Here is a 13,609-nt window from a genome sequence, read left to right on the forward strand (position 1 = left end):
GGTCAATAAGGAATTCTTTCTCGAAATGGTCTAATCCAATCCCCTGGATGGGTCATCTATATATCAGGAATATAAAAAAAAGTTTAAATGCGAATTATGCTCAACATGGCCCCGTGATAGAACTAAAAGGGGTGAATATGAGAGATGGACTATTCAAAAAATTTGGCTTTACGAAACCTGTATCATACGGTGCCAAGAACAACAAACAACCAAAAACAGATAAATTGTACAAAAAAGCGGGATAATTGTAGAACAAAAATTCAAGTTAAAAAAAGCTTCAAAAGCTTCCGTCCTGTTCACACACCTTTTCTCAGCATTACAAAGCTGCAGTGGGGTTACAAAAACGGTAGAAATAGTACGTTTCTTAACTTCCAAAATTTCTTGAAATTTCGTCTTTTCTTCTTCTGAACCCCCTTGCATGGAGCTATGCATACAAGAGATAAGTTTTCTATAACAAGAAGTTTGTTATTGTTATTTCGGAAGTCTCCTAAAATAAGATTACATCACACAAAAAATTAGCGTATTTTCAAGAAGCTACGAACTATAGAACGTTAACGCGCGGCCCCGGGCCAAAAATAACAAAATAAGCTAAAATGATATAAATTCGATTTACTAGCTTATCCAATGACGGGACCAGGCGTGGCATGGACCAAGCTGGTGTGGCGTAAACTGGCGTAGACGTGGGACAGGGAAAATAAAACAAGGTTAGATGATGCAAATTCCATTTACTAGGCTCCTTTTATTATAAACGGCATGGACTGGCGTGAACATAGGCATGGACCTGGGGTAACAAAACAAGGTAAAATATATTATATACTGATAGCGCAAAATAAATTTGAAATTATTGACGGTTGATCGATTACTGAAGAAGCAGCAGAACACCTGCTCCAAACATCGTCCTGATAAAACCTTAAATATCAACATGCGCCGATATTATTATTTTTAGAGAAATAAGATGTATGTCCGACTCGAAAAACGAAACAAAATTGAACATAAACAAATTTTTTACGCGTTTTTTTGTAAAAAAAAAACAACAAAAAATCCATTTGTAAAAGCCCCCACCCCCCCAACCCGAAAGAAAAATCCTCTATATGGCCCTGTTTGTGATTAAGGGTTTCAAAATTTTGAGCAAAAATTGCCTATATTTTCAAAATTATCTTTTTGTAAATTGCCTACATTTTCAAAATTCAAAATACATATAACCTGGTTATTATTGTTATTTTCTTTCAACAAGAGTATACCTAAAATAGCCACTTTTCAATGAAAATAATCTTCCTGTTTGCCTTTCCCAGATTTCTTCAGATACCCATTTAGAGCTGGGTCTAGTCTCGCTGAGTTACAGACTCACACCACAGACCCCCGTTCCTAACCAAATAAACAGGGACGTCAGGACTTGATCCCCTCATGGACAAAAAATTTCAAGCCTAGCGTGCTAACCACTCGGCAAGAACTAGTGGTAAGGAGGGGGGTAGAAATTTTTGAGAAGAGGAGACAATTTCTACCACTCCAGTTTATGCTGCTTTTATGGAGGCTTTCAGAGAGGAGTAGACCAGAGAGAATTTTGATACACGATACCAGCTGCAAAAAGTAGAAGCTATATACTTATAGCAACAATACAATATTTAAGTAACGTCCAAATAGAAAATATTCTATGCTCACCACAGGATTAATTACCTCTTTCTCTTTCTTCAACTCTTTTTCTAAATATTCTTTTTCTTCTCGAAGTGACTGCACTTCTTTTGCAGAACAGTTTGACATTTCTTCCAATTTTTTGATGGCACATTGGAATTTGTGTTTTGTCTCCTGAATAGTTCTGTCTTTACGAATGGTCGATGCGTTTGCCAATGCTAGCTGCTCTTCCAGCTCAAGAACACGACTTTGCAATTTGACAACTTGCGCCTCATAGTGCTGTAAAAGGACAGACCAACATTCAATAGAGTAGACGACTTGAAGGTGCAAACACTACCTGTAAGTAGCCAGCAGACTCTGCTTAATTAATATAATTATTAGTACACGTAAGATGAGTAGAGGAGACCACGCCTTTCTCTCCTTCCAAGACAGAAACCATTTTAAGCTGGTAATTATGCACTGAGATGATTGAGAGATATGGAATAATGTTCTAATTTAGGTTTATTAAAAATTTGCCTTATTCACGCTATTACAAAAATCATATAGTGTTATATGCCAATTAAAACAAGTCACTAATCAAATAAAAACAGGAAAGAGCAGAAAGCTCATTAATTATGCAAACAAACAGTTTATCGTATAATAAAACGATCTTAGAAGTCTTCTAGACACTATTGACATTTATCTCATAGTCACGGCTGTATCTAGAGGGGGGGGGGGGTAAGTAGCCAGAACCAATGTGCTGGCTACTAGCACCTATGCAATAGCATAGTCAGAGCCAATCAGACCCCGATAAATTACTAGAGACTATGAACATTTATTTCGAAAAGGGGGAAGTACCTAGCAATTTTAGAATTTGGAAACTACCCCTTTGTGGGTAGTTTATAGGGAAAAGTTCTACGTTAAGCTTAATTTAGCAGCTAGATATCTGACTTTGTGGATGCAGCTCAAGGCTATTTTCCTGTAAATTAGTACAAAATTTCGAGTATACTCAAAAGAAAGAAGTTGCAAAGAAAGCAGGTGCCAGGGGCTCTGTGTGATAAGGGGAGGGATATTTAGAAAAATTGAGTTGATACTTCCAGACGTCTCAAATAGTAAGTCACCACAGTTTGTTTGTAGAGCAGTAATGTATCTGGGGATCATGTTTACTAAAAGAAAATCCTAGTATTAAGTAAATATAGTGTTTCACTTAACTGTTATCTGATGATCGCTGATGTTCATTTATTCTGAAAAATACCTGTTTTGGTATATTAATTGAAAAATGGATTTTTGCTATTTTTGAAACGAAACTTGAAATAACCGAAAAATTGTCCCTCCCCCCAGATTAGGAAGAATATATTTTGCCTCCACCCTACATTTCTGTGAAGTGATTCTTTTTACCATAGCATTACAAAAAATCTACCGTATTCTCTTCCTGGCAATCACTATAAAGTAAAAAAATAACTTTGACTTTTAAAATAACTCATAAATTTTATACTTTACATTATATTAAGATAAAACTCATGATTGTTATAAAACAACTGATCATTTGACTCTTATTTGGTCCTAATATAAGAATGTTCATGCTAGTTGTACAAAAGTTTCCCAAGTACTAACTAATAGGGGCCTGCCTCCCAAGCATCAGCACTTTGCAGAACCCCTAACCTCTGAGCCATAACAGTGGCGTAATTTTGTTAAAATCCTTGGGGGGGGTGTAAAGTTGGAGCCAATATTCCCAAATCAAGTGAAAAAACAGTGAAAACTGAAACATGAGTCATATAGTACCATAAAGTTAAAGATATACTCAAGAAAACTGATCTGTTTCTGTGGATGCTAGAAAAATACTCGTTTATCTTAGTTTTAATAAGATTTTGAAGAAACTAAGCTTCAGCAGGGGGACAAACTGGGGCTGGTGGGAGGGGGCAAACCGAGGCCTGGGAGGGGCAGTTGCCCCCTGCCCCATAAAAAATTACACCCTACCCTCTCGAGTTTGTATTTATATTAGGCAAACGGTTAAGGTAATTATTGTAAATAAGTAATTACCTCTCTTTTGTCTTTTTCTTCATCCAAGTTCAAGTGATCACTGATACAATACAGACTTGACAGATTATTCAGTGCAGAATTAGCAGATCTTTTAGATATCTCTGGTTGGGTATCTTTATGTGTTTTTTCAGTTAAAGAATCTCCAAACTTTTTCAATTCTGACAATTCTTTATCCATATTAGAAAATTCTATTTCTGATCTCTTGATCACCGGTTCTAAAATAGACAATCTATGTTGATAAATGGATTTCACTGTATTTTCACCATTCATTGCTGAATCATAGTGTTTCTCTTGGGTTGAAATTGAATTACTCTGCCTTAAAGGAGCAAGCACTTCCTCTGCGCCCTTTCCTTCATATACTGCTTCCACACTTTTTGATGTTAAAGTTGATCTACTATCATCTGATGCAACAATTGTTATTTTTTCTTTTATATTTTCTGGTAATTTGTCATGACTTGCATGTTCACCTTGTATATCTGTAATACCATTTTGATTAGCTTTGGATAAACTTTCAAAGTTATTTGCTAAGTTTTTCTTTACTTGCTTTTGGTCCTTTTCAGGTTTTTTAGCTTTGGGCATAGGTGTTATAAACTTAAACAAAGATTCACTAAGCTGTGAAACGCCAGCATCACTAGCTTCAGAGCCATCTATATCATCAGAGGTCAGACTCAATGGAGACAACTGAATGCTGCTTATGTTGGACTCTGTATCTTCCATCATCACCAAAGACCATTAATCTGGAAATTAAATAAACTAAAAGAGTGTCCTTTAATTGTGATTACTGTAGTTCTAAGCAATCACCTAAGATTTGATTTTCCCACAAACATATCTGCACATAGAAAATGATAGGGATATATAACCCTATAATGAATCCAAGGACCCCTAAACAAGGATTTATCCAGGATTCAGTTTGGGAGCGGGGGAGGATTTACAGGAAAACTTTATATTGCATTAAAAATTTGCCTATATGCATATCTGTCATGTTTTACAAGTCGGATTTTTTAGGGGGGGGGGGCAAACCCAATAGCCCACCCCCCTGAATACAGCCTTGCCTCTAATTGAAAAATTTCAAAGAAAATAAAAAATTAGAAGAAATATAGGTACACATAAATATAAATTTAAGGGGAGTTAATTTTTTATGGCACTTGGTATCTACCAAGTAACATGTAGCAATTGCAAATTCTGTCAGTTGGTCTGTCAGTCCTGGTTTTGCTAGTTTAGGCACGTCCAGGTAAGCCAGGACAATGAAATTTGGCAGGGGTATCAGGAACCAGACCAGATTAAATTAGAAATTGTTGTTTCCCCGATTCGGCCATCTGTGGGGGGGAGGGGGAGTGGGTGGACGATTAAATTGGAAAAATTAGAAAAAAGGAGGTATTTATAACTTACGAACGGGTGATAAGATCTTAATGAAATTTGATATTTAGAAGGATATCGTGTCTCAGAGCTCTTATTTAAATCCCAACCGGATCTGGTGACACTGGGGGAGGGGGGGGACCTAAAATCTTGGAAAACACTTAGAGTGGAGGGATCGGGATGAAACTTGGTTGGAAAAAAAGCAGAAGTCCTAGATAGTAATTGACATAAGCAAAACGGGTCCACTCTATTTGTGGGAGTTGGGGGGGGGGGAATGGTTAATTCTGGAAAATTAGGAAAAATGCTGTATTTTTAACTTACAAAGGAGTGATTGGATCTTAATGAAATTTTCATATTTAGAAGGACCTTGTAACTCAGAACTCTTATTTTAAATCCCGGCCGGATCCAGCGTCATTGGGGGGGGGGGAAGTTGGGGGGAGAACCGGAAATCTTGGATAACACTTAAAGCAGAGAGATCAGGATGAAACTTGGTGGGAATAATAAAAACAAGTCGAAGATACGTGACTGAAATAACCGGACCGGATCCACTTTCTTTGGTGGAGTTGGGGGGGGGAATAATCCTGAAAAATTAGAAAAAATGAGGTATTTTTAACTGGCGAACGGGTGATCAGATATTAATGAAATTTGATATTTAGAAAGATCTTGTGCTTTAGAGCTCTCATTTTAAAACCCGACTAGATCTGGTGACATTGGGGGGAGGTGGAGGGGGAAACCGAAAATCTTGGAAAGTGTGAAAATTGAGGTATCTTCATCTTACAAATGGGTGATCGGATTTTATTGAAACTTGATATATAAAAGTATTTTATGTCTTAGATGTTCCATTTTCAATTCGAATCGGACGCCGAGGACATAGGGGGTTGGAGGGAGGAAACAGAAATCTTGGAAAACGCTTAGAGTGGAGAGATCGGGATGAAACTTGATGGGAAGAATAAGCACAAGTTATAGATACGTTATTGACATAATTGGAAAGGATCTGTTCTCTTTGGGGGAGCTGGGGGGTGTTAATTTGGAAAAATTAGAAAAATTGATGTATTTTTAACTTAAGAAAGAGTGACCAGATCTTAATGAAATGTTATATTTAGAAGGAACTCATGTCACAGAGCTCTTATTTCAAATCCCGACCAGATCTTTTGACGTTGGGGGGAGTTGGAGGGGGAAACAGGAAATCTTGGGAAACGCTTATAAATGTCGTAGATACATGATTGACATAACCGGACTGGATCCGCTCTCTTTGGGGGAGTTAGGGGGTGGGGTTCAATGATTTGGCGAATTTGGTGCTTCTGGACGTGCTAGGACAATGAAAATTGGTAGGCATATCAGGGAGCTGCATAAATTGACTTGATAAAGTCGTTTTCCCCGATTCGACCATCTGGGGGGCTGAAGGGAGAGGACAAATTTGAAAAAATGAGATATTTATAACATACGAGTGGGTGATCGGAGTGGGTGATCGGATCTTAATGAATTTTGATATTTAGAAGGATCTCGTGACTCAGAGCTCTTATTTTAAATCCCGACCGGCATTAAGCCTCTGATTTTCCTTTTAAATCAATCTATTGATTCTTAGAATTTTGCTAGAGCTCATACCATATGAGCTCTTGGCTCTTTTGGCCTTGTCACAAGTGCCATATGAGCTCTTACCTCTTGTTCTTTAAGAAGATCAATTATCTCAAAAGGGGTTTTTCTTGTTTCACCATTTTCCTTGGGCGCTGTCTGACATAATATGAAGAAAAACCATTTTATAAGAGGAGATACAAACATAAGGATTGATGTATTGGCCTGAAGATTCAAGCATTAGACCACAGTCCTTTCAATAGTTTTCTGACTACCTAAAGGATTTTTTCTTTCACCAAGATGTCCTTTGATATCCTGTATATTCAAACACTGCTTGAAATTTTCATCTTGGTGCTCTTAGAATTAAAAGTAGTTGCAATAGAAGTAGTAGTTGTAATACTAGTAGTAGTAAATGTAGCAGTGGTAGTAGTATTAGTAGTAGTGTGCACATGCTGCCTTTTGGTTAATTGATCTTCCTCTTTAAGCATTTTCTGAAAGTTCTAACTTTATAACTAAAACTATTCTTGAGACACATGCTTTTGAAAATCTGCATGCACATAGTGCCTTATGATTTAGTTCAATTTTCTCCTCAACATTGTCTCGAATTTTCACCTTCATGCACTCAGCCTTAATAGTACTAGTTTCATAGTAGTAGTGGTTGCAGTAGCAGAAATAGTAGCAGTAGTAGTATTGTATTAGTAGTAGTAGTGACAGCAGTAGCAGCAGTATATGTAATGGCAGTAACCTAGTGTGCACATGTTGCCATTTCATCGGTTGAACGCCCCCTCATGACACACAGGAAGTTTCACCTCAATACAGTAAGCCATTTCAAAAATATTGCTGATGTAACCTTTTGATCCCCTTTTCATCTTAATACTCCTGGCCTTACAAGTACTTACAATTGAAGCAGTAGTTGGAATAGTTTAGCAGCAGTAGTAGGTAGCATTAAAACTAGCAGTGGTAGTAGTGTTATTAGTAGCATGCATATATTACATTTTAATCAATTGATCTTTCCCTTTAAGCATTCTTTGAGTGTTCCCACTTAATACCCAAATCCATCCTTGAAATATACCCTTTTGACAATCGGCATGCACATTGTGTGTTTTGATTTAATCTAAATTCCCCCTCAATATTATGTCAAATTTTCACCTTCATATGTGTAGCCTCAATAGCACTAGTATCATAGTAGTAGTGGTAGTAGTAGCAGCGATAGTGTTGTATTAGTCGTAGTAGTAACAATGGTAACAGCAGTATTAATAGCACTAGTAGCAGGTAAATGTTGCCTTTTGGTCAGTTGAACATCCCTCTCATGATACCCTAGAAGTTTCATCTTGATACAGAAATGCAATTCCAAAAATATTGCTGATGTGCCCTTTTGACCCCTTTCTGATGTCATTTTCATCTTAATGCTCTTAGCATTACAAGAAGTTGCAATTGAAACAGCAATTGGAGTAGTTTAGCAATAATAGTGGTAGTATTAACAGTGGAGAATAAGAAGATAAGACATTTATTTCAAAAAACAGATATTGCTGAAAATTACACTGGTATTAGCGTTAGTAGTAGCATGCAAATATGACTTTTCGGTCAACTGATCTTCCCCTTTAAGCAGTCTCTGAGTGTTCCAACTTAATACCCAAATCCATTCTGGAAATATGCTCTTTTGACAATCTGCATGCACATACTGCATTTTGATTTAGTTCAAATTCTCCCTCAATATTCTGTCGAATTTTTACTTTCATGTGCGTAGCCTTAGTACTTCTAGCATCATAGTAGTAGTGGTAGTAGTTAGAGCAGTAGTAGCAGTGATAGTATTGTATTAGTAGTAGTAGTAAGAGTGATAGGAGCAGTATTAATAGCAGTAGTAGTAGGTACATATTGCCTCTTGGTCAGTTAAACACTCCCCTCCCCTAATGACACCCTAGAAGTTTCATCTTGATATAGTAGGCCATTCAAAAATATTGCTGATATGCCTGTATAAGCAATCTTTATGCACATAGAATGTTTTGATTTAATTCAGTTTCCCCTCAATTTTTCTTCAGGTGTTCATTTTAATATCCCCAGTCTTGGTAGTACTTGCTACAGAATTAGTAGTTTTAGCAGTTTAGCAGTAGCTTGCAAATTTTACCTTTTATGCCCTTTTGACAACCCATACACACATAATGTGCATTGATTTAGTTAAACACTCCCCTCAACATTCTCTGAAAGGCTAACCCAAATGCCCTTCATCTTTTTGGAAAGTAAAGGAAAGGTGTGCCCAAATTCCTCAACAGCATATACTAAATGTAAACAATGGACAAATTGCCTAACTTACAGAACTTGCCCAGAGAGCTGTAGGGCATCCTTAAAGACATAATTGCCAGATCTTTCAATAATACTGAACAAAATAGTTGTCTTAAAATTTTAATTGGATGTGTATTGGGAAATAATAGGCATGGAGGGCTGGTTACCCTCCAATCAGCTTTGACTCTTAAAGAGGGCACTAGAACTTCTGATTTCTAATCATATGAGCCCCATCTGAAGTGTATACAATCACCCATTCCATGAAGATCTTGGAATACTGGTCATAAATTACAACTCTTGCCCCTAGGTTCTGAAGCAGGGGCGGGGGTGTTGACCTGGGAGGCATTATTATATGTTCTTTGGACTATAAAGTTTCTATGATCGCCCTTTCCATACAAACCTTATATACCCCAAGGACAAAACATACAATCCTTGACCCCACCTTCTGGGGGTTGTGTCAACCCTGAAGGCCTTGTTATATAATCTTTGGACTTTTTTTTGAAGAAAATGGCATTCTCAAATTTCCACTGGATACATTTTGGGAAAAGAGGACATGGTGAGGGGGGCTAGTTGCCCTCCAATATCTTTTGACTATTAAAAAAGACATTAGAACTTCAGCTTTCCAATTGAATGAGCCAGCCCTCTCCAAAGTTTACATAACCACCTCTTCCATAAAAACCTTATATGCAGTAATGGGCAACTAGTAAAATTTATAGCCCTTACCCTGGTTCCCCTCCAATCTTTGGAAGTTTTTATGACAACTCCTTCTATATGAAGGACCTTGGTCAGGAAAAAAAACAGATACTCTTTGCTTAGGCAGCACTATCGCACAGCCTGTGATATAATTATGATTTCATCCACCATTTTATATACAAAAAAGGCAGTTTTATTGTAAAAAAAGATGCCTTTATTTTAAATAACGTTTTTTGTCAATTACAAAAGGCACTAGATGTGGTGTAGCAACTTCCTTTAAAATGAACCATTAAATCAGTTCTCTATGATATTCCAGTGACCTGCTAATAGTGGAAGAAAAAAGATACTTTCAATGCAAAATACTGTGGTTGCAGTCACTTTCCTTGCTTTCAAGCCAATGGATTTTCCTTGTTATTCAAGCCAAGGAATATATAATGAGTAGGAGGTAATAGGCTTGGGAGTGTCTGTGCAGGATTTTGACTCTTGTTGATAGAAGAGCATTGTCAAGTGCTGAAAACCATTTTGTGTCCAAGATGGACCCAGGATTGCATAAAGCCTCCATTCCTACTGGAGGTCCCAGGGACTTCTTGCTGTCTGGTTCTAAGTTGGCTTAAGCACTTCAGTGTAGACTTGATAAAATATGTTGATCCCTGTTCTGCACTGGTACCCAGGATCATTGCTTTTCCTGAGGCCAAAATAATTTCAATGATTTAAAGAACATGAAAATTGGAACTTGGAATGTTACCACGTTGAAAAATGACTATTGTATTGACATTTTGACTAACAAATCCAGACAATTTAAACTGGACTTATTAGGAGTTTCAAAAACTCATATCCCAGGGGTAGGAAGTATGAAATTAGGTAATGGGGTACATAGACAGGGAGTAGGGCTCATGATGAATAAAGAAGCTGCTAAGTCTTTTTTAGGCTGGGAAGGTCTTAATAATAGAATATTAATTGCTCATTTTATGATTAAAAAGTTCAGGGTTTCAGTTATAGTGGTATATGTCCCTGTTGAACTGAATGACAGTGATACTTGTGACTCAGATGAATTTGACTAATGAAAATAAGCTGCCATTCCTCAATCAGCTATAAATGACAATGTTTTCTAACTAAACAGTTTTCCTTAGAAACATATGTTTAAACTGTTGGTTATGATGGACTGTTTTACCTATTTGAACCCCATTAAGGTCTCAAAATGCAATTTCCCTTGAATCAGTACTGAATTATGAAAGAGCATAAAAAGTATCAAGTGATGAACTCATTTTTGCTTAGCTAAATTATGTTGTCAACTACAAATTTACAAGAAATTTGCAGTTTCCAACAGAATTTAGTTAGGACAAAAGTAAATACAGCACTTGATACCTTTTATTATGCTGTTTCATGGTTCAACACTATTTTTGAGGAAAAATTCGTTGTCACATATAACTAACCTCTCTCTTTCTTATGGTATTTGTCCTCATTTATTTAAAGTTGCTAATGGTGTACCTTTGCAAAAAAAAAAAGGTTATTTGTCTCTGATTTTGAACTATAGACCTATTTCTCTTCTTCTTGTCATCTTTAAGGTTGTTGAAAAAGTAATATATTATAGACTATCTTAATTTGTATTTAGCACTAATACAACCTAATTCTCTCATAACTAACCATCAGTGTGGCTTTTGTCCAACTTTATCTCCTTGCAAACACTCTCAGATACAATAGAGTATGTGCAAGATAATATAGACAAGGGGTTGTGTGTTTGGGTCATTTCTTGACTTTTTGAAGGCATTTCATATGGTTGACCATATGGTACTTCTCTCTAAACCATCTTTATTTGGAATGCATGGAGTTCCTCAAGATCAGTGGTTCCCAGCCTTTTTTGGTCCACATACCCCTAATCAAGGCCCCAAAATGTTGTGTGCCCCTTACTATAGAATTGTTGTTTTATTGTCTTCTCAACTAAGATTGTAATGTCAAAAACATGATGTTTATTGTCATCTATAATGGTGCATAAATGTGTACATACAAAAAGGTTCATAAAACTATGGACAAAAATCAATGTGACACTTGAGGGTGCTTTTTTGCTAAAATGCTATCAAATATTAGCCAAATGTCAATAATGGCAACTGTCAGGTCACTTTGTACATTCAATCTATTTCTGTGTTTGGTTTTGATCAATTTGTCAAAAATGACACTTCACAAAGGTAAGGAGATCCAAATGGCAAAAAAAAGACATGGCAGTTTCACTTAGCTCCTTATATTCTCCTTTTATCTCCAGCCAAGACTGGGAAACTGTTACAAATTGGAAATTCAGTTCTAAGGTGTGATGACTGGCAAGTTCAATCAAATTCTCTGTAAGCTTATCACTAAGACCAGGGCTTGAGGTTGCATCCCCAACAAATGGATCTTGGATCCTATCCTGAGTTCTATCTTGGGCCATAATCAATGGGAAATATGACAAAGTTCATCTTGCAACTTGTTCAGATGTTCCTGAATACAATCACAGATTGTGTTGAGGTTGTTGATTTCACTATTGTCTGCAAACTTGTCAAGAGTTGGGAAGACACTAATGCTGTTTCTTTGAACCTTTTTTAAGCCAGAACTTCATTATTTTGAAGAAAGCATACATCTTCAAATTCAGGGACAGTTTATCCATCCAGAAACCTTGCATTAAAAGATTCAGGTCATTCAGTTTGTCAAAAATATCTGCAAGATAGGCCAGCCTGCAGACCCATTTCTGGTATTCAAAAAGTACAATGAATTTAGGCTTTTGATCTAGAAGAAACATATGAACTTCTTGTCAGAGTTTGAAAAGTCTTCTTGAAATCTTCTAACAAGACAACCAGAGAACCTCTGTGCACAGAAGTAAATGTTGATGCACTGAACCCATCTCTTTGCACAGCAACTTGAACAGTCTTGAGTTCAGTGTTAGGGCTTTGATTAAGTTGGTCACTTTTAAAGTCTTGTTGAGGGTCTTGTGCAGATGTGTGTTTATCCTTTTTGATGCAAGAGCTTGCCTGTGAATGATGCAGTGCAACCACTTTAAATTGGGATTTTTCTTCCTTAGCAAGGTTTTGAGCCCTTTATTCTTCCCTGTTAGAGCAGCATCCCCATCACTGCAAACTGATTTATACCAGTCCCACAAGATGCCCCTTTTAAATAGTTTGTGGTAATGAACTGTAGTAAGGAGCAACCCAGTTCAATAGTAAACAAAACTCCAAAAACAGAATTTTGATGTTAATAAATACACCAAAAGAATTAAATTTTATGCTGATTTTAAATATACAAATTTCATCTAATTTAGTCTTTACCATCGAAAATTATGAGCCTGAGAAAATATGCCTTATTTTGGAAAATAGGAGAAAACACCCCCTAATTGTGATAGGATCATAACAAAATCACAACATTGCATTCAACATATAAGAGAACACTACAGTATCGTCAGATATATAATTTCCCAAGAAAATCGCTACTGCAAACTAATTTAAATAGGCTATTAGCCCTGCCAAACTAGCCTAAGGTATGAAATTACCCTAGCAGTTATGGGGAGAAATTCTATATCTGCCAATTGTTCGGCTTATTAGACTATGTTTTTTGCGTTACTATACTTTCAAAATATATGTTTAGTGACTGTAAGAAACCAACTACAAATTCCATAATCATTATTGGAAAAGCAAAGGTGGGATAATTTCAATTTAAAATTTTTTGCCAGAAGAACGCAGTACGGCAGTAGTGAAATCAATTATAGGATAAATTAAAATCTTGTCATTGCGAAAAATGCGAAGCTGGCTTCGCCTTGCGAAGACCGCTTCATGCCTAATAACACCAATATCAATTGTCATCTAAAATAACTCTTACTTTTGTCTATTTAAGAGTGACATTATATGATGAATTTTCAATGGATAGAAACTTGGTCCTCTTTAGGGTAGACCCCAACACCGCCAATGAAAGAAGTGCGTGGAGAAAAATTACGGCGGCGCGCGTCAACTCTTATTTTTTAAAAGCAATTGTTACTTATGGTGTGTGAAGTTACTTAACATGCTAAATAATTATTGAAAATTCCAGAAAAATCGAATTTTAG

The 13,609-nt window shown here is 36.6% G+C and overlaps 2 protein-coding genes across 4 annotated transcripts in view; one reads left to right on the forward strand and one right to left on the reverse strand.

Moving 5' to 3' along the window:
* The window catches only part of LOC136037299 (CDK5 regulatory subunit-associated protein 2-like), a 40,156-nt gene extending 26,908 nt beyond the window's left edge, over positions 1–13,248 (reverse strand). The window contains exons 1-3 of one of the 3 annotated variants that reach the window (XM_065719945.1): positions 13,174–13,248; positions 3,649–4,385; positions 1,675–1,908 (exon numbers count right to left, since the gene is read on the reverse strand). In XM_065719945.1, coding sequence (XP_065576017.1) covers positions 1,675–1,908; positions 3,649–4,368 — 954 coding nt within the window. In that variant the 5' untranslated portion in view covers positions 4,369–4,385; positions 13,174–13,248. Of the gene's footprint in view, positions 1–1,674; positions 1,909–3,648; positions 4,386–13,060; positions 13,078–13,136 lie in introns of those variants that run through there. The other 2 variants (XM_065719943.1, XM_065719946.1) reach the window with 2 other exon arrangements.
* Positions 10,269–10,610, forward strand: LOC136036808 (uncharacterized). The gene has a single exon (XM_065719138.1). It carries the CDS (start codon positions 10,269–10,271, stop codon positions 10,608–10,610), a length of 342 nt encoding a protein of 113 aa, XP_065575210.1.
* Positions 13,249–13,609: the final 361 nt, after the last annotated feature.

Source organism: Artemia franciscana, chromosome 16, assembly GCF_032884065.1.
Source record: "Artemia franciscana chromosome 16, ASM3288406v1, whole genome shotgun sequence".
NCBI lineage: Eukaryota > Metazoa > Arthropoda > Branchiopoda > Anostraca > Artemiidae > Artemia > Artemia franciscana.